This window comes from Oreochromis aureus, linkage group 1 (genome assembly GCF_013358895.1).
Source record: "Oreochromis aureus strain Israel breed Guangdong linkage group 1, ZZ_aureus, whole genome shotgun sequence".
Classification (NCBI taxonomy): Eukaryota; Metazoa; Chordata; class Actinopteri; order Cichliformes; family Cichlidae; genus Oreochromis; species Oreochromis aureus.
The window spans coordinates 4,093,806-4,118,653 of NC_052942.1; the positions used below are offsets into that span (position 1 = coordinate 4,093,806).

Consider the following 24,848-nt stretch of genomic DNA (forward strand, 5'->3'; position numbering starts at 1 on the left):
CTGTTTCTGACTGAGTTTATCTAAACCACAGTGGCAAACCTGAGGAATCTGAAGGGGAAACAAAAACAGAGTTACAAAGAAAGTTGGAAGGAAGTAACCCAGAAACAGGTCAAAGTATAGATGAGTCTTTGGATGTTGAGTGATGAATGTGGGATGCAGTGTCTGGTCAGTCAATATTTTCAGGCCAGCCACTGATCTATATTCCAAGTCCAAATGTCACAGTGGAGGAACATCTGGTGGCTTTTAGGGGACGCTGCCCTTTTGAACAGTATATGCCAAGCAAACAGTCTAAATACAGCATAAAGAAATGGGCAACATATGAAATACAAAATATTCCCAGTCACTTTTGACACAACAGGTGTTACTCTATTTGACTGTAAAAATATTGTAAATGGTTAAAAAAAAAACTGTTCCTGGTAACTTTGACCCAACATAGTCTGTGACAAACAGTAAACTAAGATCATCTGATTGTTTCTCATAGTCAAAATAATCCAAAAATTATGTTTTTTAGTAGTCGAATTCATGGTGTATAAACTCAGATTAACGAAACATAAATAACAAACAGAAGTTTAGAAATGGTTTATATGAGAAACAGTAAAGCCACTGGGCCACACAGTCACTAACTAACATTACTGTACTTTTATTATGAGTGTTAGACTGTAAGAGTAGCAGGGTGGACTCTTCAGCTCCTCTGCAGAGCTGATGTGTAAACAGCATCACAGCAACAACATCTGTAAGGAGAGTAACACTAAAGTAGAAAAATCTTGCACCTCATTAATGCGGCTTTAACTCAGTTTTAATGGAACACGAATTACAGAGAGGACTGACAATGTTCTCATTCTTGGCTGCCACACTCTATCCGGGCCCTGAACCAGGTGTAGGACTGCAATCTCTACACATCACTGTACATGCACTTACCAATAACAATAACATACCTCAATAATTGTTTTTGACTGTTTGATCCAAGACTGTCAATCTGCACACGGCTGATTTGCACACCTTTTTAATTTGAATTTTTAATTTTAGTGTGTTCTTGTATTTTTAATGGTCGAGAATTGCACAGAAATAAACATTTCACTGCATATTGTACTGTGTATGATTGTGTATGATAAATAAAATTTGAATGTGAAAATTGAGCCCTGTGGGGTGCCACATGACATAATCATTAGATGCTTCAGAACTGCAAAGATTTACAGAGGAAATTCTATCTGCCAGATAAGACCTAAACCATTTAAGCACCGTGCCACCAATGTCCACTAGATGATGTAGTCAAAATATTAAAAATGTTGTGGTCTATTCTGTCAGAGGCAGCAGTTAAGTGAAGCAAAACCAGAACAACAAGGTTACCAGTCACATGCAATCAGGATGTTGTTAAACACCCTTAATAATACAGATTCTGTACTATAAAGGGTTTTACCTGACCCACAGGAGGCCATTCTTATCTAGAAAATGTTTTAGTTGACATGATACAATTTTCTCTAAAACTTTGGTAAGAAAATGCAGCTTGGACTGAGGCCTTTATGTAGCCAGTACAGTGTGCTCAAGAACAGGTTTCTTAAGCAATGGCTGCACTACTGCACATTTAAAATTTGCAGGAACTGGACCAGAGGACAGACTGCTGTTTATAATAGCGAGAACAGACTGCCTGCCCTATAGTAGGCAAAAAAAAGAGCTGAGGACTTAATATAGCGAACCACATCCTCTAAGAGTGAGAGGGTCACAGGCTCAAACTGAGTAAAAACAGCAGAAGGGACAGAGGCAGAGAGGCGAATCAGGGGCTGCGATAAGAGCCATTGTGGTGGCAACCTTTAAAAAACACACAGAAAACCATTGCATACATCAGGAGAAGCGTCTAAACAGAAACAGAGTCAAAGGTGTTGAATAATGTGGGTTATGGCTGTTGGAAGAAATGATATTTGCAAAATATTCATTTTTTGCCTCTTTAACAGTATTGTGGTAGTGACACTGGCAGTGTTAAAATTTGAAATGACAGCTGCAGTTTAACTTTTTTCGATCTGGCAGACCATATGAAAGAACAAGATCCATTGTGTGTCTGCGCTTATGTGCATGGCCCAGTATGGAGTGAGTAACAATAAATAAAATACAACTTGCTAGTCGACACACACACACACACACACCCCTGTACTGGATTGAACAACAGGGGGAGACGAGCAACTTCTTTTTCCCACAGGATGCAAAATGCAGTCAGCTTATCATGCCTAAAGCGTCCCAGGCAGGTGAGCCTGTCATTAAAATGGACATTAGCGCTGATGTGAGAATAGCAATAGAGGGGATCCTAGCATTAAATATGGCCCATCCTTTCTTGTTGCCACTAAATGTCTTGAGCAGTAGATGGCAGCTAGAATTGGAATTTCAGTGTAGGCTCTCATCTTCACTTCATCCACGTCCATCCAATCCTCGCACCTTTGGATCCCATGCAAGTTTGTTTGGGTTCATTGCAGCTGAATCACCTTCTCTGTTATAAACAGGTAAAAGTCAGACTTCATGCTGCTGATGTGAGCAATTTAATAGAGTATGTATCCTGGTGTGAAACCAGTTACTAGTGGTTTGCAGTGCATGGTCTCTGCATTAGTGGGAAACCACTAACTATTCTAGAGCACTCAAAGCACTTTATACAACATGCCTCATTCACCCATTCATACAAGCGCTTTTTTCAACGCTTAATTGGTTTCCATCTAACACTCACACATATTCATACTCCAATGGATGCATCATAGAGCAACTTGGGCTTAGTGTCTTGCCAGAGGATATCTGGCATGCAGACTGTCGCAGCCATGGAACCACAAACCTTCCGATCAGTAGACGACCCAGTCTACCTCCTGAACTAGACACACCATCACGAGACATCCACTCACCATCAGCTGCTCAGTCTCCTAGTAGAAACACCTATGGTATCGATTTCAAAACTCTCATTATGGAGTTATCACAATCACAAATTTGTATGTCCATACTGCTTGCCTATCTGGCTGGCAACTACAACTCATCAGCTTTTTACAGCTGAATGTAGTTTTCATGGTTTCCAATGTTCATTTTACTCCAAATGCATTAACACAGCAAAAAAGGTCAAACGGGGAGGAAAAAGAAGAGAAAGTTAACTGGACACAAATGGCCAGCATAAAGCCCAGAGGGCTAACTTAATTTAATACAATGTTTAAATTAAGGTCCCAGTATACCTGCCACAACATCATCTCACAGTCACTTGTACTGATACCTGCAGAACTATTTTTCCACAAACCTGAATTTTCAAATTGTTCCAACATCTCCCCCGGTGTACCTGTATGTCTCTAGCTTCTGTATTGGAATATCACTGAAATTGCCCGAAAAACCGTTACAAAGCACACTTGTGTCTTCAACCCAGCTGGAGCAGGAAAAGCCCGATGCACCCAGTTATAAAAATCGAGACCTGGTAAAACAAAGACTGTGTTTCAACTTCTCAACATGACATTAGAACATGACAGTGACTAAAATCATCCACATTTTTCCTAACCGAAAACCTTAGATGACGAGTACAGGCTCTGAGGGACAGTTTCTTGTACAACAGTGCCAGAGCTAACCTGAGAAGGGGTATCCAAGCCCTCACTAACTACAGAGGATAGAGCCCCCCCAAAACCCTAAAAGCACCCTCAAACTCGCGAAAGGAGCTCAACACCTTTGCTCAGTTTGAGGTAGACTGCTCAGTTTGGTCTCTGTGGACTACAGCTCAGCATTCAACACTATAAACAGACATTCTCATCGGCAAACTAGACCATCGTCATATCCCCCCTACCACTTGCTCCTGGATCAAAGACTTCCTCACAAACCGACCTCAATCAGTCCAACTCGGCCCCCAAACTGGGTGTTTGGTACACAGGCCACTACTGAGAAAAGCAAGGCTATGCAGAGGGTAATAACACTGCCCAGAAAAATCATTGGCTGCCCTCTGCTACAAATTTTGTGGAGGGTGACAAACTGGTCTGGTGCTCATTGGTCTGGTCTAGAACAATAACGTTGGATTTTCAGAGACCCCCACGCCTTCCCCCCTCTCACCATCCTGAACAATAGAGTACCCACTGTGGATCACAGATTTGAAGTGGTCCTCACACAGAGTCTGTCTGGATTCCCTGCAGCAATTCAGGAAGTTCCACCTGCCACAGGAGCTGATGGTCATCCTCTACACTGCCATCATCCAGTCTGTCCTGTGTACATCAATCATTGCCTGGTTTGGCTTAGCCACGAAGCAGGACAGGGCCAGACTGTGACAGACAATCAGAGAGGATCCTCAAGCAGAAAACATTTCTGCAGATCCTGGACATAAACTGTTCTATGATGTAGCTTGCCATCATTAGTGTGTGAATGTGTGTGTGGACGGGTGGATGACTGAACGTGTAAAGCGCTTTGGAGTCCTTAGGGACTAGTAAAGCGCTATACAAATACAGGCCATTTATGTTTACAAAAACCAGCCACCACTCAGCCATGACTCAGGTCATATGCACAATCTGCACAATTAAAAATTAATACTTAAGGTTTATCCCGGTTGCTCTATGTTCAGCCTATTTATATCTATCATTCATTCATGCCCAGTTGTAACTTGTCATAGTTTGTATAGTTTCTTAAGACCTTCTGCAACCTGTACTTTTCTTACTTTTTACCTTCTCCTCGTATTTATGTTCTCCTTCTGTATATATGACTATTTATATATTGCCTATTTAAAAATGTTTATTTTTTGCATGCAAAGTGAACCTGAGTCAAATTCCTTGTTTGTGTGCACAAACTTGGCCAAATAAAGATGATTTTGGTTTTGAATCAATGCATGCAACACCTGTTTCAGGTAGAGAAAGGCAGCAGTGTCCTCAAGATGGCTTGTTTATTTCCACCCCTTTTCATTCAAAAGACCCTCAACAGCAGTAAATGATTCAAAAATAGATAGTATGAAACATGAGAATAGCCAAACCTGTGGGTGATTATCTACATCCATCTTTTATACTGAGTATAGTTACATCTCCTGTTCCAAACGTATCCTGAGCTATGAATGGTTTCTTATTATGCTAAGTACCAACAGGCTTTTTCAGTGCAAAATCTATACAATTAAACGAATAGATACAAAAACAATTAGAACAGAAAAGAAATCTCAGAAATCATATTGACTATAAATGTTGATGACAGGAATTTAAAATCCTCAACAGTTTACTCACAGTCACACAAAGAAATCTGTGAAACTGCACTTTTAATTCCAAGCGGCGTTTCCTGTTAATTGCAGTGTGGAAAGCAAAATTACCAACTTACTTCAGTCACTCTTTTTCAAACTCCAGTAGCAACACAATCATCACAGGGGCTTTATTGGGAAAAATAAAATGTGATAGGTTCAGATACCAGCCATTATACAGATCAGATTACCCAAACTGCTAATACATAAAATGTGCCTCTAGGCTGTTGGCTGAGCGTGCGGGTGGGTTGTCCCTGTGCCACAGACGGACATCCTGCGCTGAGCGAGGCCAGAAATACTTACAGAAATCCTCCTCCGACAGCAGCTCATCCCCCATGACTGCTGCTCTTTAGAGCCGCTTCTACCGGCCCGTCTCCTCTTCCATCACTCGAGCTCTTTATCCTTCTCCATCACAAGTTTATCCTGCGTGCTAACGTCAGTACATTTGTCAAGCTACACATGTCAAAACCAAAGAAACACCATATCCGATCTATACCTTCAAAATAAAGCGAGCCGTTCTTCAAAGAAGAAACGACGCTTCCCGGTCTTTTTCTGGCAGACAGCGAAACGTGACATTCGCGTCACCAACTGCTGTGACCTATGGACTGAACTCATCATAAATCAAATATTTAATAAACAGATATATCTATCTAAAATTGATTTTTGGCCTGATAGATTTCACTTGGAACCAGCTCCCAATTTGGATTCGGGAGACAGACACTATCTCTACTTTTAGATCAGGGTTAACTTTCCTTTTTGATAAAGCATATAGTTATGGCTGGATCAGGTGACCCTGAATCCTCCCTTAGTTATGCTGCATTAGGTGTAGGGATTCTGAGTGTTTCTTCTTCACTCACCTCTTTGCACTCAGTAACTAGTCATTATTGATCTCTGTCTCTTTACCACAGAGTGTCTTTATCCTCTCTCCCCCTCCTCACCCATTCAGTAATGCAGATGGCTGCCCCTCCCCGAACAGTGTTCTGCTACAAGTTTCTTCCTTTTAGAAGGGTTTTTTTCCTTCCCACTGACTCCAAGTGCACGCTCAGGGGAGCGTCGTCTGATTGTTGGGTCTCTCAGTATTATTGTATTAGTTTTACAGTGTAAATTTAGAGTTATATAAATAAAACTGAACTGAAATGAATATTGCAATTTTTAAAGCGTGTCCAAGCCCGAGTCATAATGGGGCTGTCTCCTCTCTGTTTCTTCCTGTGTTTCTCATGTCTCCTCCTTTACTTTGGATTTTATAAAACCATCTCTTTTCTTCCTCGCATGGTTTTGGCACAAAGAGGCAGCTGGTAACTGCCTAGTCATATTGATTCTATAACATGTTTGTTGAAACTCTATCTGAATATCTGGTCTGCTGTCTGAATGGCTATCCCACAAAATGGCCAATAATGAATTTGAATCTGAACAAATTAATGAATCTAATGATCTTGTGTGTCTTTAATCCACTGAAAACAGCTAAAAGGTACTACAATCATTTCTCATCACTGGTCCTCGGCCCAAGTAGAAGCACTCTCCTTGAGGAACAATTTAACCCAGTGCTGTTGTTATTTTAATTTCTATTCTGAAACTGTTATTAATATAAAATGATAAACTTCACACAACAGTCACAACAGTCCAAGTAACACGCTAATCACATAAAAACTGTAAATTTGAAGCTACAGGCAGTGTCAGGAGATTTCCTGTATTGCAACTCAGGTCAGAATAAAAACGCTAAGACAGGTTTAACGTGTACACGGGTGAGACTCAGGGAGACTCGCACCCAGTGCAATAGTTGTCAATTTTGTTGAAACACTTATTGTTTGATTATTTTTTTTAATGATCAAATATACTTTAAGTTTGTTTTGGTTGACTATCACACCAAATTAGCCAGTGTTTTATTTCTAAAATAAGTTTTTTTTTTAAATTGCTGTTGTGATGTTAACAAATTTTAACAAAGGTGAAAAAAATAACAAAGAAATTTCAACCCTCACCTCAACAGGACGATTATATCCGACTACAGTATAATAGGAAGGAAGCTATAGTACAGCATATGTAACACTGTTAATAAATGCTTCAAATGGTTTGTAAGACTGAAGACATAACAACAAAAGTAAATCATTTATCTTTATTTAAGCAATAGCAAACTTTATCAAAGAGTACAAAACTTCAGTCGATCTAATGTTATGAAAATATGGCTACATATTCTGGAGGGCACAAAAAAATTACATTTCTACCACTAAAAAAACCACGGTAGATTCTTCATTAATAATCAGTTCAACATTCAGACAATGGAGAATGATGCACATACCCCCCATACAAAAACAAAGACAGGTATTAGAGAATAGTAATAGGCATTAGTGAGAGCTGCTCTAAGTGCTTTTCTGTGCAATATACAGTACATTAATGAAATTATATTACTAATGATAAAAAAAAACCCTGTAAAGTAAAAATATTCCTTTATTTGCTTTATCAATGTTAAAAGTCTGAATAGATCCTTACTTACACCGTACATCTTCCTTCACCAGTGATAAACACCATAAAGGCGGTGATTAAATTATAATTTCTCTAATAGCAACTTGTCAGCAAAAACTTCCCAATAAAAAGGAGAGAAAAAAGCTTCTGAGGTTCACAAATGATTAGAAATGCTTTTAGGCATTAGCAGGAGCGCTTATTTGTAGCTTTATATATTTAACCTATATTTATATATTATATATTTAACCTCCTAGGACCTGGCGTCCACAAATGTGGACATCACATTTTGAGTTGTCTAGACCAAAATACTAAATTTTGCTCTACAAGGGCCTGATATCCACTTACGAGGACATTATACTGTAACTGTTCTATCGAAATTTAAAACGAATGTCCTCTTATGTGGATTTCATTTTTCTCAGAAACAGAAATCAGGTTAAAAAAAAAAAAATCTGGTAATTCTTTGTTTTTACATTCATCAGGTCCCATTCAGCCCAAACGCATGCCATGAAAGAGTTTGGGTCTTAGGAGGTTAAAGTATTGATTCATCGATACTTTGTTGGTCCTCACAGCTTGGGTGAGCAGAACTTTCAAAGACCTGCCATGTATTGACACTTCTCCTGTATTTGAAACATTTATCCGTCTAGAAGAGCTCACAGAATAAGAGATGACTAAAGCCAGATGCTATGCTTCCAGTTTTTTTTTCATAAATCCCTTTGGATAGCAAGATTACCTTAAGAAACATTAAAGGTGTTAAGGCACACAGACAAATCTGTGCGTAGCAAGGGTTAACGCACAAATCCATGATTTATCGATATTTTCGTACCTGAATTTGTTTGCACTGCAGGAACAAATTAATTAGTACCTCTGACCATGTGTACAAACAAACAAAAATGGCTGCCTAAGGACATTTAACCTCTATAAAATGAATACTACTACTACAACTAAAGCTACTATTAATAGTATTAGGAATTGTTATCATTATTATTATTGTTATTATTGTTGTTGTTTTTGCTTTCATGTAATATTAACAGTTTTACAAAACACCATATGCTCCGTTACAATTAAATAAAAAATTGTATGTAAAGAAAACAAAATACTAAATTGAAACATTTTTAATTTCAACATATTCCAGTATTTCTTTTATCTTTTTTTGTCTTTTTTCTTTCATCAGTTTATCTTCCCTAAAATTATCTTATCCTTCATTAAAAAAAAAAGACTTCTTTCACTTGCAGTCTAATTTTTTTGTTTGTTCATAGAGTGAGTTTTGTCATGTGGAGCCGACAGACTTTCCAGCTGCTTTTTCTTATACTCTGTCGGGTCTTTTTACACCAGTTTCAAACTTATTTTACTTGAGTCACAGTGAGTGTGTCTCTCCCTTAGCAGTGCAGGCTGCTCTCTCACAACATTACTGCGTTTTTCACTTCACCTCCAGGTAAACTAATTTATTTATACAGGGAAATGGAGGTGTGGCTGTATGTTTTATGCTTATTGCACACAGCAAGCATGACCATGTTGATTTAGAGTCTGATTTACTACCAAAAGTAAATCATTTATGAAACACGTGCAAGAACAAAATTAGCCAGTGCAATTTTTGCATAGGGTAAGACTGTTCCCACGCACATATTAGTAAATAAGGGCCATTATTTTGTATCTACAAAAGAAAACACAGTAGTAAAGAAAATATACAGTAACACATTACTTTCCGCTGCAGAAAAACATCCATCAGAAATAATTCCACAAAAAGTTCCAAGTGCAGCAAAACCATCGACAATAAGACAGTTTTGTCCATCAGACTATTCCAGCCATTCATTAAACCCTGTTTAATATTGTTGCACAGACTTTCCAATTTTGCACACCATAGCCCATTTAAAAGGCATAACGCTCAAAAACTCTCTGATCTTTACCTTAAAAGCACTTTGAGGTGACTGTTGTTGTGATTTTCTATATACAGTACTGTGCAAAAGTGTTAGGCAGGTGTGAAAACTGCTTTAAAGAATGCTTTCAGAAATATAAATGACTATTTATTTGCCCCAGATGCATTCTGCAGCAGGACAACGACCCCAAACATACAGCCAAAGTCTTTAAGAACTATCTTCAGCGTAAAGAAGAACAAGCTGCTTCACTGAGTGAACAGGTTAAATGCAGAGAGGAATTTCCCCAAGGGGATCAATAAAGTATACATTATTATTATTATTAAGAAGTACTGGAAGTGATGCTATGGCCCCAACAGAGCCCTGATCTCAACATCATCGAGTGTGTCCACAGATCTGTGGTTAGTCCTTCAAGATGTTTGAAACAACCTACCAGCCGAGTTCCTTCAAAAACTTTGTGCAAGTCTACCTAGAAGAATTGGTGCTGTTTTGAAAGCAAAGGCTGGTCACACATTTCTCTTTTGTTCCTTCACTGCATTTTGTTGATTGATGAAAATAAATGATAAACACTTCCATTTTTGAAAGTATTCTTTCTTTATAGCATTTTTTCCTCACCTGCCTAAAACTTTTGCACAGTACTGTAAACAAAATTGAACTGAACTGAATCCAATACAGTGTCCAGGTCAGGCCTGCACACCAGTGATCATACAGAGTGAATAAGCTCGTCTTTGATGATACAGAATACCACTTTCCCTTCACTTTTAGGCAAATTGTATTTAGAGGGGGCCTTTTTACGTTTTCCATGATATGACTGCACTATCACTGTCTAGGTAAAGAGTTTATCAGTCGGTCAATTTCAAGTCAGTCTGTTGACGTTCACCAACTCTTCCTCTTGCTTCCGTTTGTTGCAAATTTCAGTTTCTTGACCTCCCTGAGGACGTGGTCTGCCTTCTTCAGCTTCTCCATGGCCTCAGCCAGCAAATCCCCCGGTACATCCTCCTCTTCACTTCCTCCATGGTCCTGGGACACTTTGCACAAAAGCTTGCTTGTCTTTTCCATCTCTAGAGCCACTTCAGTCTCAAGTTTAATAACATCATCACTAGAACCCCCAGCACTTACAGCTCCACCTCTGCTAGACTCTTTCATCTGAGTACAGGCATCAGATTCAGACAGCAAATCTCCAATTGAGGCTGACCTGGCCTTGGCTGAGGGCTTGAGAGGAGGAATGGGTTTTATGTTCTTAGAGCTAACCTGAGGCACTGTTGTGACCTGTGCTGGTCTTAAAATAACAGATATCTGAATGTTGTCCTCACTAGCATCCGCCACATCGAGAGCAGAATGGCTTCCCCTGAGTGCAGCTGTAGCAGCTACCAATGTGTCTTGACTTCCAGAGCCTTCACTCTCATCATCTGAGTGCTGACCACTGTCTACAGATTTCTCATCTTGCTTTTTTTTCTCCCCGGACAAGTGGTAAAGCAGTGGACTCAGGGTAAGGCTCTCAGTGGTTGAGTCATTCAAAGAGGGGACTTCACTCTCGGCCAGTGCATCTTTTGAATCGACAGAAATGACTGAGGCAGTATTGTCAGGTCCCTCTTTAGGATAACTCGTAGCCGTGGAGCTTTCTATCCGCTGTGTGTCAGGCTCAGCACATTCATCAGGGTTTTTCTTGAATTTTGGATGGGGACTTGGACTCTTTCTCAGTGCCTCAGTTGGTATTTGTTCCCCACATTCAGATACCATCTTTGTGTTGCTGCTAACTGTTTCCTCTGTGCTAGGACTCTCGTGTTTATCATCCTTCACATCAGGTGACGTTTCTTTAGCAATCAGCTGCACTGCCTCATCTGTTTCCACGGCTGTTTCTATCGTCTCCTTCCTACTGTCATCTTCCTTCTCATTATCCTCAGTACTAATCCCTTCAACCTGCTGGTCTGTCTCGGAGCCAGGATGGGAGGGCTTCTTCTCCTTGGATGGAGGCATAGGAGGGTGAGAGTGTGGCTTGGACTGTAAAGCATCAACATTACTCACAGAGCTGGGTTTATTGGGAGGCATTGGTGGTGGAGCTGCCTTTTTACTGGCATCAGAAGTGATTTCAGAAATCTTCTCAGGTTTTGCCTCTTCTGTAGTTTCTTCAACAGGTGAAGCAGAGGGTTTTGCTTCTTTCAATGGGGGCATCGGTACCTTCAAATATTATAGCAATTTTTAAAGGCCATGATATCCAAACACAAAGACATGCACAAATGTTACAACATTTCACAATTACAATATTTAGAAAAATTAGACATACCTTTTTCTCTGAACCATCATTCTTTTGAGGTTCATCTTCAAGTGCTGTGCTGGGTTTAGCCTCCTTGATAGGCGGCATTGGAGGTTTGATGATCTTTTTGGGGGGACTGACGTCTGGATCTGGCTGAGCTTCCTCCTCGGTAATTGGCACCAACTGTTTCTCTTTGGAGGTCTCACTGCCATCAACATTGGCATAATGTGCTCCATTAGGCATTACGGCATCTTCAAGATCAAGATCCAAGCGCAGGATTCCATCAGATGACACATCGGCTACCTAGAAGAAAAGATACATGATTAAATGACACAGAGCACATGGACAGGAAATAACTGAGTAGAGTTCAGCATGACCTAAGGGTTAAGCTCAGGAAATTTAAGGAACCTACGGGAGCAGGATGGAGGCCAAACTAGAATAGAGCAGTACCAAGGATTTGTGGAGTAGTGCAAATTAAATCAGTGGGTTCAAGGTGAGACACAAGCAGTGGGCCTATAAGCTAAAAGTTTCTTTAACAGATTTAGTTTACAACCCTCTGCTGCCTCCTCCATCACACACCCTTGCCTTCACAGACCGTCACTACCCTCACTGGGTTTGCTATTCTCCCTTTCACCCCATGTGAACTCTGTGAATTAGACTCCACCCCCTTATCTGATAAACAGTCCCTGCTTGATTGTGATAGCTGACACATATTCTAAGGACCTGTACTGCTAGCCAACACGTTTAGAACCTGAGTGTCAAACAGGAGAATATACCAGTGTTTCAGATAACATTCACCTCATGGAGGAAGCTGTACTGCAGAATGTTGCACAATCTTTGAGGCTATGCACCCTTCTGCCTGAGGGAAGGAGGTGAACAGTTCACGGGCTGGGTGGAAGGGATCCCTCATGTTGTTCAAGTTGAGAACTATTTGCCATATCGTACAATATAATCCACATACATAAACTAAGATTTACAAATGTGTACAGTGATTTGTGTCTAACTTTAATCATTTTGGGGGCAGATTTCAGCATTTTTTGTTGCGTCTTCTTGTTAGCCTCAGTGCAGTTGCTATACCAGACAGCTATTGTCAGAATGGTCTCCACTACACAATAATAAAAAGACGTCAGCACAGCTGCACCAAAACCATGCTGCTTCAACCTTATTAAACCTTATTAAAAAAAAAAAAAAAAAATAGCTGTTGATGGCCTCATGAGATATGTAGACCAAAACTGGGAGTTGTATTATCAACTCCCAGTTTTGGTCAATCATCTTCAAGATGCAGAGAGCTTACTTTCATTTAGAATAGAATAGAAAAAGTAGAAAGGCCCACAAAAAAACAGCAACTGAACGGCACTGCAGTAAAGGCCTGGCAGAGCATTAAAAAGGCGGAAACCAGCACCTGGTGATGTCCATGAGTTCAAGACTTCAGGCTGTCATTGCCAGCAAAGGGTTTTCAGCCAAGTATTAGAAATGAACATTTTATTTTCAGTTAGTTAATTTTTCCAATTACTTTTGGGCCCCTGAAATGAATAGGTTGTCTTAAAAATGCTTTAGTTCTTCACATTTTTATGTAATCTTTTTGTTTAACCTGCTGAATTAAAGCTGGAAATCTGAACTTCAACTGGATCTGTTTCACTTAAAATTCATTGTGGTAAAAAATGTCTTAGCCTTTTTAATTATTATTGTAATGAGGGCATAAGTCAGAGGCAAGCTTTAGGAAAATCAGTACACGAATTACTTTTTGACTCAGTCTTGTAGACATCCAGTCCTGAAATATCTCAAATCTAGATGGTCAGTATATAAACAGCTCTATAAAAGCCAAGGCATTTGTGACATGTTTGCCTTTTCTGAGAAAACCTTACATTCAAAAGACTATGATTTTTTAGTTGAATGTGAAGCAGCAACTATCAGGCTGACATTAGATCAAATAAATACTTACACTGGGAACATTAAAGTTTTTCTGATTTCAAACATTTTTATTTAACAATGGCAGAAACAACTGAATTCTTTATTATTGGAATTATAGAAGAAACCAAAAGTTCATAAATGAGTGCAGAAAAACCTTTTACTGAATAAATCTGAGCAAAGGGTGGCTCCACCTCTTGTCTGTTGCTATCTGGGTTGCTAACTAATCTCACAGGTTCATCAGTAAACTGTCTAATCTGTTCCTCCACACTTTTTCTCTTATATACATTATGCACATTTTGAATAAATACATTTAAAATGAATGTAAAATTAGGATTCAGCTTCATGTAATGAAAATTCAAGCTGGCTGAATGACGATCGTGGATATAATAAAATGATACATATTATATCAAACTTGATTCTGTCTGTGATGATGACAAAGTTGCCCAAGCTGATTAAAATGACTCTTTTTATATCGTGATAAGCACTGAAACCTGTTCATATTAAATCACACCATTAAAACTTAAAACTCGCTTTTTGTTTACGTGTTGCCATGGTGAATGATATAATCACACTTAACTCAGGCTTAACATACTCAGAGCTAATCGAACTTGCTCTGATTGGCTGTTTTGGAACAGGAAACTCTGTGTTTTGCTAATGTCAGACTTAATTAACTTAGAACATGCTTACAGAAACAGGAGCCTGCTTTCCTACCCCACCATGTAAGCCTCAGTAATTTCCATCCACTATCTGCGCTTCCTGTGATATGCAATGCAACTCGCCAGTTCTTCAGTGACATTCGGAGTCATTTCCTTTCTTGCATAAGTACTGTGCTTTGTTGGAGATTGTTGGAGTCGCTGCTTTTTGGGTACTAAATTATTATCAGAGGGTGATACATTGCTCTTACTCTCAGACATGCCTGGGCTTGTGTTATTGTTGCACAAGCAATGACATTGTGACAATAACAATATTATCACAGGCATTATTATATGGCACAGCTGCAGTCAAAACCCCCTACTGCCATAAATGGTCAATATGATATCAAATCTAAATAATATAAATCTATCTAAAACTGCAGTGAGAGTCACTGTGATTGGCGGCTTATTTTTAATGTACTGGGCCCAAACAAATAGCATTTCTATTAGAATATAGAATCTAGTGGCATACAGCACTGACATTTTTGATTTTAAATAAAATCAAAAATTCTGGCTCTGCACCTTAACACAACAGAACATTCAGTAATGTAGTTACTGTGATTAATTACCATGTGGGTTTCATGTCAGTTAATACAAATGAATCAAAGCTGCAGGTAAAGCAAAGCAAGCAAAGCAAAGTTTGTATTAACAGCAAATTAAAACAAAACTATTTCGATTTCACACGCACCTCTTTCATGTGTATCCTGGTCGGTGGACGCCGGTTGCGGTTCCCTTTCGGTCTTGTTCGAGTAACATGCTCTAAATTGCTGCTTTGATCAACCTTCACCTGTGAAAATAAGAAATAATTTGAGTTTTAAAAGTACATGTTTATTAAAACCCAGACAAAGACAGGATTTAAGACAAATGTATGGCTCTATCGCATTCTTACCTCATCAAAAATTTTGTTCTTTGCTCGATTAATGCCATCACTGAGGGCTTTAATCCAAGCCTCCTTGTCCTCCGCTGTCTGAGCCTGGAATTTAACATCATGGACCTGTGAATGAATGAAGCAGACAACAGTCAACCCAAACTGAAGTAGATAATCAAACTGAAGATCTGCGACACAATAACAGGAGTACTGGCAGTTTTTCTCTTCTATTTTTAAAAAATGTGCTCATCTTGGAATGGACTGTATATTAATATAACAGCTGGTGTTTACTGAAACTGACTGAGTAATTATTGTGTGTTTTATGAATAAGAAATAATCTATTTAGGCCACATTTCCCAAATGTGCCAGATAGGTATATTACATTAGAGAGTTATTGATTGCGTGGGGTATGAAAGACTTGTATTTGTCTTTGTGGCAATGGAGCTGAATCAGTATGTTGGAGAAGATGCTCCACTGTGTGTTCAGTAAGTGGTGTAGAGGCAGGTCAGAATAATCCATAAGGTTTTTCAGAGACCTCCTCTCCACTATAGCTTTGGCTGCAAATCTTCTTATATACAGCCTCTGTGTTGGTCTTCCAGTTCAGTTTGTCCTCCACCACATCAACATCCTGTCCAGAGATAATTACGGGCCATATAGTCATCCTCTTCCTTCTCAAGTCAATCAACAACTCTCTAGTAATATTCATATTCAACCCTGTGATGGACTGGTGACTTGTCCAGGGTGTACTCCAAATAGTGTTGTTAGATTAAAAGCTCTTAGGCATAGAAAAAAGAACTTCAAGCAGGTAAATGAGGTTTGTCATGAAACGTGCTTTGAGTGCTCAGACGTGTGAAGGAGCTCGGTGTCTAGACCACTGACGAGTTGATAATGTAAAGGGGATGAGGAATATTTCAACTGAGCTTCTTACATACATTGATGTTTATATAATAAAGACTATTTAAAGACCAGTAAAGATCAGTTGCAGGTCCCTTTGCAAGCACTTGGTGACAGTGGGAAGGAAGAACTCAACTAAGTCAGGAAGAACAGAACAAGGCTCAAGGAGGGTCAACAAGCCACGACCTGTTGGAGGTGAATTCCTCATTTGTTGGAAAGACACTTATAACCTGTAGAGAGCAGTAAAACCGGTTTCCAGTTTTTAAGCAGGCCCAGATCCCTTTTCTTTGGTAATAATGTCAAAGCTGCTCTTGTACAGCTTAGTGATAAGGTTCCTGTTTTTAAACAGTACCGCTAAACTTCTTATACCGTATTTTCCACACTATAAGGCGCACTTAAAATCCTTGAATTTTCTCAAAAATTGACAGTGCACCTTGCTGCTTTACCAGGTGTAACAATTAAGTTTAACATCCAGGCATCCATGAAAACAGAATTTTAAATTTAACAGAGTTAGAAGTTAGCAGGAAGTTAGCTCGCTACTTTCCACCTAAACATGATATAGCATGTTCTGACTAAGAGATTTCTGAGAAATTCAAACCCTACAGCTCTGCTATCACTTCCAACATAAATGAAGACAGAAAACTAAACAGCAGTGACGTTTGTAGGGTTACTGAAGTTGGGCTAGCTGGTATATAAAGATGTGCTACTTGATCGCTAGCGACACAGCTATGTTAGCATAACAAACACAGTGAAGCTGGCGGATGAACGCTAACTTTTTTATATTCGATAAAAGTTAACGTGAGGGTTCCCGATGGTTAGGGACAAATGCAATCGCATGGCAGGATGCTGTAAACGGACCAAACTTCAGTCAGGAGAACAACTGAGATAATCCATCCACAATACGAGGTTAGTCATTCATATACTGCAACAACATGGGAATAGAGCAGCTGCAAGAGAATTCAACATAAATGAATCAATGGTACGGAAGTGGAGGAAGCAAGAAGAATGACTGAGTAAAGTTTGACTTATCTGACTTATCTGTTTCGCTTAATGCGCCTTATAATCTGGCGCGCCTTATCGTCCGAAAAAATACGGTTGGTCTTCCCCGAGTAAAGTCCAGAATTTATAGTAAAAGTCCATCAACTCCTGATGACCGACCACAGCTGAGTTACTGCTCAAGATATCTCACCATAAAAAGAAAAGACAATGAAACCTCACCAAGAGAAGACCACATTCTGTGCAGTACCCATTAAATCATGCATGTACTCCCCGCCATTTTTCCTTCCTGAGTTTAGCCAATATTTTCTTCAGATGAAACCTTTTTGTTTACTTAGCAGTTGATAACTGCTCTCCCTATTAACAGAGTTAATAAACGTGTGTACATCAGGAAAGAACTCTAACTTCTCTAACTCCCAAAGGTTTTATCAGAAAATAGCAAATTTCCTGTAGGGAGTATGACTGTTGATGCTCGTCCCATGACACTATGTCTGAGAACTGTGAAATACCAAAAACTACCTGCAGCCTCAACTGTCATTCCTCTCATCTGCTGGCTACCTTCATTTTCAGCCACTTATCACATTTTACCAGAGTCTAAGCAGTCCTTCACATAATTTTCCTGTCATATTCCTTCATCACTTATCAAATCAGCCTTTGGAGAACTGGATGCAGCTTCCACCACATCATTCTGAGCCATTTGTGACAGCAGCATTCGCATCACTGGCTGCAGGCTATTGCACCAGCATCGCTTTAACCAGAACCACTAATCTGAGGCTGCTGCTTAACAGCACCACGATCTACAACGTGTTCTTTGTGCAGGCAGGACAAATGTTTGTGACAGGGACAGAAAGAGATAGAGAGATAGACTCTTCTCTCACCTTATTTGTGGACTTTGCCGATCGTATGAGTATAAGTCTTTGCTTCTTCGTGAAGGGGCTCTTTAATTCATGACATTTGTCATAATTTTCAAGGTCAAGCCTCTCCAAGCAGTTCTGTAGGTCCTGCAACACAAATGACTGATATTTGGAAATTTGTGCATATAATTTGAGGATAAAGCCAACATCATTTTAGCTTATTATCTTATCAACAAGTCCTGCAAGAGAGAAATTAGACCATCTACTTGATTATCTGATGTTAAATAAAAGTTAACAGCTACAAGACTACAAGAATTAAATGGCAATATTGATATAAGTTCATATTCTCACACCCAATGTATTGAAACTTTATATACCTCATTTTCATACACCACAATCTCTGTCTTCTCCACCTGGATATAGCGGTCTTTATAGCTTGCCAGCAGTCTGCCATAGCCCTTCTTCAACCAGCCAGCCTTACTCAGGAACTTAGGCTCTTTCTGGGCTGGGTCCTCTTTTGCACCCTGTATTGATACAGAGGAAGGAAGTCACACTCAAAATACACACCAGTATACTCGCAGGATGCAGATAATTAGATTCACTTTCATTTTATCATTGCTCTAAACGACGGTCGTACAATATACCTGTACAGAAAAAGAACAGAGGTGTTGATTCTCTTCTGCACATTTTCACCAACGTGGAATCCAAAATTATGAACAACTAAAGTGATTTTTTAGCATGAGCACATATTAAAAGTTATATCAAGTAGTAGTTAGTAATAGTTATTTGTCACCCACAGCCCACAAAAACTGTCAAGATACTGAAGCCTGGATGTGTCAATGTGATTAAAGTGCCGTTTTTCCTGGAGTTTTGTAGAGTCCTTATTTTCCTCTGTGTCATCGATTCTGTCACTAATTAGTAAACATAAACTAATATAAGTCTATCAGCTGCAACCAACCAATCACATGGCATCACGTTCAATAATGACAGAAGATGGCTCTAAACATGTTTTTAAAACTTTATGTACTTATTTCTTAAATCCAACTTTTACATCTATGTCGGTTTTTGAGAGCAGGGCTCTCCTCATATATCAGCGTCTATGTGGTGATATCATCTGAGTGGCGACACCTATAATCCAGGAGAATACTGCAGCAGCTTTCTGGATGGGTTCCTACAAGTGACGTCACAAAGGACACTCCAGTCGTTATTAAAGGCACAAGAGTCGTCAAACAATAGTGTGCAGTGCACCGAATTTGGATTATTCCAGGCAACTGAGTCATACTGAGGTTATCACCCTCACCAAGGAGGTTTTGTTTTTGGTAGCATTTGCATGTCATTCTGAATGTTAACAGGATCGCTTTGACCTCTCCTGATAATAAAGGTATATATAGAGTTATATAGAAAATATGTTTATTACTGCCATTGTTTGTATGGACATTTGGGGAATGACACTGGAAAATGGGACTCTAAATCACATTATAGTTTGCATTCAATATCATATTTGACCTCTGACCTCACTTTTACATTTCAGATCTGCCTTTCTCTCAAATTGATACAGGTGTATAACGGATAGTGAGAGCAGCTGAGAAGATCATTGGAGCTTCTCTTCCCTCCATCACAGACACCTCAAAGCCACCAGCATTGTGGAGGACCCCACGCAAACCTCACACACACTCTTCACTCTGCTCAGGCCCTCACTGCCAGACTGCGAAACAGTTTCTTCCCCCCGAGCCGTCAGACTCCTGAACACTCAGTGACTGGACTGAACACACACACACACACACACACACACACACACACACACACACACACACACACACACACACACACACACCTTTATACGTGACTTTTTGCACAATGCTCAGTCTTTTGCACATTTCTATTGCACTGTTGTGCCTGCACTGTCTTGTGTCTGTATCGTTCTGTTCTGTCGGCTGTTGCACTGTCTTTGTTTTGTTTTTTTGCCATTTTTGCACATTGCACTTTACTAGTCCTCTGTTGTTTGTCTGTTATATGTCATTTATAGCACCAAGCTCTTGAGGGAACGTTGTCTCGTTTTACTGTGTACTGTGTTCTTAAGAACAAACCTTTGGTTTCAAGTGAGACTGCTTGCAAATGTGCTGACTTTTAACACCTGTTGTCAGGTGTCTTCCTATACAGACTGCTGAGACAATACCAGCACTAAAAACTGTGTAATCTCCAGTGTGAGGAAGAAACTAGGGGTCATTATGTGATATTTAAGTCAAAGTCAGACTCAACTTAGACATAGATTTGTTGAGTTGTAGATAAGTAGATGGCTGATTTGGCCACAGACTGTGGTTAAATTAGCAACTACTGCAAACTCAAAAATAAAACCTGCTGGTGTACATAAGGTGAAATACCTCAACGCTGCTGTCACTTTGCTGTTAACTTCCTCTATGCATGGTTTGTTCTGGCTTTAGAAACCTGTGTGCTGTTGCTCATGCTTTGGGTATTACACAGCAACACGGTACAGAATTCAGTGGATCAGCTGTGGTCTGGCATACCGTACAGCTTTCTAAGCCGGAAATGATATCCAACCTATCCATTCCTACTCAATCCCATGCTGAAAATGCCAATATTTTTGAATAACGAGCCTTGTGATAAATCTGATCCTAGTTTTTAAGCCAATTTTTAAGGTGCTTCTGAATGCAGAGTGCAGGTAGATGACATTTAATGTTGAAAGTTTGAGCAATAATGTTTAAATACTGCTTCATGGAAACGTTTAGTCAGTTTAAACCATGATCCTCTTTCAACTGCAAATAACCTTATTTCTTATTATGGGTTAGGCTAAGTGGGAGCTCTCTTAAGGTTTTGCACATTTACTGTAACTCAGAGTATCTCTTATCTTGGTGAAGAGCGCCGCAGCAGCAAATGAAGGGTAAAAGGGCAAAAATGAAAAGCTAGCTTTCAAAATAAAGTGATAGCATAACTAGAACAGTCAGTGGTGCTCCTGGGTGGAAGTACTGTGTAGGGCTGCTCAAACCCTTGGAACACAGAAAGGTTTCCATTACTCAAGCCTGAGCTGACTGCTACAGCGCTGCACTATGATATCAGATGGTAAGTTACAAGGTTCCAATTTTGGACTTAAACAGGAAGTCAGACGTGAAACAATGTTTTACCTAAAACTGCCCACACATGTTTGTGATCTATTACCTCTCCTATCTGTGGTGTTGTGGTTGCTGCAAAAATGGATCAACACCTACCTACCATCGCTCTGTTAAAAAAACATGCAGGGATAAATTATAGTACAGTTACAAAGTGACAAGATACTAAGCAAAGTTATCTCATGCAAGTTGGGTCTTAGAAGAGGATTAGAAAACAGAGTAGGGGCTTTTGTGGAATTGGTACTTTAAGTTTAGGGTGTATCTGGCACTCATATAGTATTTGACTATTTGACAATTAGCCAGTCAGTACAAGTACCTACCACCTACCAAATACCTGAAGTTTAAAGAGGTGCAGCTTCACTGTTTAAGCCTTAGTAGGTTCCACACACAACTGTAGAGTGAATAACACTATCAGTGTTATCAAAAATCAGTGTAGCACTATTATTCAATAAGTCAACTTATTGTATAAAATTGCAGTCCACTCTAGATTGAATCATCATTTAAAAGGCCTACATATAACACCACAGACCACAGTGGTGTCCTAAAGTTTTGCTAGCAACTGACCTCGCAAAAATTTCCACTTTGTGGTCCTTACTCTTTAGTAAGTCTTTGCAAAGCAGCGTCTCTGTTCATTTCTAGTGAAAACTGAGTCAACTTTCTATGGTAAAGAGCCACAAAACTCTGCAGAACAGCTCATATTCTATAGGCCAAAGAAGTATAATATGATGGGGACAACACCTTTTTTAGAACACTCTTGCAGCCGTAACATTCGCACATAGCACATTAACACCCACAGTCTTGTTTTTATAATAAAGTCTCACGTATGCTATTTTAGTGCACACAGTTCTTCATTACGAATTCCCAAATGTAAATAATAAATAAATATGTACTGCTTCTCATTAGCATTACAAATGTATTTTTCATATTGAATGCAGGGGATGAAAACTACTGAAATGCACTTTGGACTCACTGTTCTCCAAACAAAGATTAGCACAACCAAAAACACCAGTTCAACAACTCCTGTTATAGCATTTATCTGCCAGTACACTGTCTGTGTTTATGACTGTTAATGACTTAAATATCACTGAGACTCATAGTTATGAATCAGGCCTCTTTTTTGTATGCATCAGTGTCAGCTAACTGCCACTCGTAGTATTAAACATTCCTTGCATTTTATTAAAATTCAACTTACACAATATGAGATCCTTGATGTCTTTGTATGTTTTGTGCTGGTGTTTTAAAAGAAGTTTAAGCCCTTCTCTGACATGAAAACAGCTTATTGTCCATTGCTTACTATGAAAGGTGGACCCAAAGTATGATGGTGTGCAGACATTCATCCATTGTAGGGAAGAGAGTTTGATTGTGATGATGAGAGAGCTGTTTTCTGCCCGACAACAATGTGAGTTTCTTTTCTTTTCTCTGAATAGGTCAGAGAGGAATGGAGAGTGTAGATGACTCAGAGCCAAGGCGACTGATCATCACAGAAGGGCTACTACTCTTTCTGGGTGCAAGTTTAAGAAAATAGGTAAGCAGGGAAGTGCAAATTAAAAATACAGAAACACAGTCACATGGCGGGACTCTCCAGGCATAAACATGCCCATGTACTCGTTTCAGTTCTGCTTTACATGCAGATCACAGACTGACCTGCTAATGATCTAGAGACAGCCTTTGTGAAGCTAGCCCACACAGTGAAAATGTAGGACTCAAATATCTTCTTACTGATCTCTGACACATTCTTAAATCTTCCAGTAGTTCCATTTGATGTCATATTGATGTTATATGTAATAACTGATCTCACTGACAGCACTGCAAATTCCAGACTGGACAGAGTGGAAAAGAGAGCCTGCTGCTTTAATTGTGACACTGTAGACTGAAGGTAGAGAGCAGCTAACAAACTTGCATACTTTTGATGAATCCCACTCAAAGGGCGTGGCACCACATGCATTAAGTGTGCACAACAAGTTACTTACATACAGTAGTTGACATAGTATGTCTCTTTCTGACTTCCCTATTCTGGTAAACTGGCTTCCTCAAAATGCCCAAATGTAACTGAGGCGTGCAGGTCATATATAGCATACTGTGACTTGGGTGACGACTGTGATGTTTTTGAGTGAAAGGCGTCAAGCGTTTTCAGCAGATGATCAGACTATCTGATCCTGAGACTGCAGCGCGCAGGTTTTCATAAATCATAACGTACTAAGATAACAGCGGCCCTCATTAACCCAGTCTTGAAACTCTGAGAACAATTGGCAAACGTACACTTCAGCAACTTTGTTCCGTTTGCTTCTATTCTGCCTTTTTATCCTGTTTATGTGGCCGTGCGAGGCTCGGCATGTCCTACTGCTGTCCTGCCAGAACTAACCAGGCAGCCAGTGATGAACCGCTAATCGCGTTTACCAAAGTTTCTCTCTAAAAGGCTCCACATTTTCTGTCTGCGCTCTTTTATTAACGCGGTCAGTTTGTGGGTGGAATTGCCGCCCTACCCTGGCTATGGTCCTTCCACCCTGACTCTGTGCTGGAAGGACCAGATTCCGTGGATCGGTAACATGGAGACAGGTGAACAGGTGTTTCCAGCCCCAGGACGTTTTCACTGCAGTTGACTGAAGCAGGCAAGCCCGGCTGCTGGAAAAGTCACCTAACAACTTGTTGCTTCGCTTGACTCTTCCATGAAAAAGTGGTCCAGCTTCACACTACCAGCACTCTTTGGGCCTCAGAAGCTGATCGCGCCTTTGCAAAAAACATTATTCTAACGTCACGGGGTGCTTTGATTCAAAGCTCCTGTCAAAAGTGGTGAAACTGTCACGAAACAAAAGCACAACAAGGGCAGGCAGCACACGCAGTAAGACTCAAGGGACTACTCACATCTTCCATGATAAAGACTGGGCTCCGTTATGTGGCTGCTGACTAGCCCAGAATCACTCGACGTCGCCCTTTCTCACCAAAAACGCTTCAGTTGTCGCCTGCGGGCCGGCAGCTGACACATTTCCAGCGCATACGTTAATGAGTAAAAATAAGGAAATGGACCGTTTATGACACGGAGGGTCGGCCCGTTTTCCTTTTTTTCTGACAGAAAAAGTTCGAAGAAAAAAAAAAGTAGTTTCCGGTTGAAGTCCCTTTACACTCTTGAACTGAAAAATCTGCGAGGAGGAGCAACGCGAGCAGCCTGCGTGTGTGCGCGTGCAGCAGCCACGCATCCTCGCAGCACGCTCGCGTTAAAGTGGACATCTGCGTCTGCGTCTGCGGTCCCGCGTCTGCGTCTGCGTCTGCAGCGGACCAACAAGACCCGCAGCTGCATCTCCAGTATCTGCTGACAAGCAGACTCACAGCTCGGCCATCACTCCGTGGATGAAACCGCAGGAAACTTTTCCACTGCTTGGCAGACAGCGGGAGGGGGAGGGGTTTGTTGTTTGTTTGTTTACTTTCTTTTCGTTGTACATAATAACTAACAGTGCTGTGGCCTAGCATGTTCGCTACAGTCACTACTTCATTCACTCAGCACTTCCTGGTAGGTGTGGCTGTTCCTGTTGGTTTTTGAGGTTATGTTTGAAATCTGTAGCACACATCTTTCTAATCCAGTTCTGAAATAGAATGAAAATAGACAACGTATCACCCCAGCAAAGTATTAATAAAGCAAAGGATTTAGTCATTTATTTAGTTATGTTTCTTTTAAAAGACATTCTAAGAGTTTTCAGGGAGCAATACCTCAAATGAGGCCAGTTTGAT

The 24,848-nt window shown here is 40.0% G+C and overlaps 2 protein-coding genes across 4 annotated transcripts in view; both read right to left on the reverse strand.

Annotated features, from left to right (window-relative positions):
* Positions 1 to 5,648, reverse strand: part of ankdd1a (ankyrin repeat and death domain containing 1A) — a 29,349-nt gene extending 23,701 nt beyond the window's left edge. For 2 of the 3 annotated variants that reach the window (XM_039622277.1, XM_039622207.1), the window contains exons 1-2: positions 5,507 to 5,604; positions 5,284 to 5,332 (exon numbers count right to left, since the gene is read on the reverse strand). Coding sequence is in view for 2 of the 3 variants with exons in the window: in XM_039622207.1 (XP_039478141.1) it covers position 5,284 (1 nt within the window). In the remaining variant the exon portion in view is untranslated. Of the gene's footprint in view, positions 1 to 5,283; positions 5,333 to 5,506 lie in introns of all 3 variants that reach the window. The other variant, XM_031744138.2, reaches the window with a different exon arrangement.
* A 1,650-nt stretch (positions 5,649 to 7,298) lies between these two features.
* On the reverse strand, positions 7,299 to 24,203 carry plekho2 (pleckstrin homology domain containing, family O member 2). Its single transcript, XM_031744134.2, has 7 exons — positions 23,988 to 24,203; positions 18,378 to 18,524; positions 18,025 to 18,147; positions 15,278 to 15,382; positions 15,077 to 15,175; positions 11,816 to 12,088; positions 7,299 to 11,709 (listed from the first exon to the last, which is right to left on the reverse strand). The coding sequence occupies exons 1-7, from the start codon at positions 23,994 to 23,996 to the stop codon at positions 10,408 to 10,410; spliced, it is 2,058 nt and encodes a 685-aa protein (XP_031599994.1). The 5' UTR covers positions 23,997 to 24,203; the 3' UTR covers positions 7,299 to 10,407.
* Between the last annotated feature and the right edge of the window lie 645 nt (positions 24,204 to 24,848).

Bases quoted from the DNA above. Each gene is read 5' to 3' on its own strand.
- plekho2 (XM_031744134.2), bottom strand. The intron at 18,148-18,377 runs GTATATAAAGTT...TTTGTGTTGCAG, and splicing joins TTGTGGTGTATGAAAATGAG to GACCTACAGAACTGCTTGGA. The intron at 15,176-15,277 runs GTAAGAATGCGA...TTATTTTCACAG, and splicing joins AGAACAAAATTTTTGATGAG to GTGAAGGTTGATCAAAGCAG.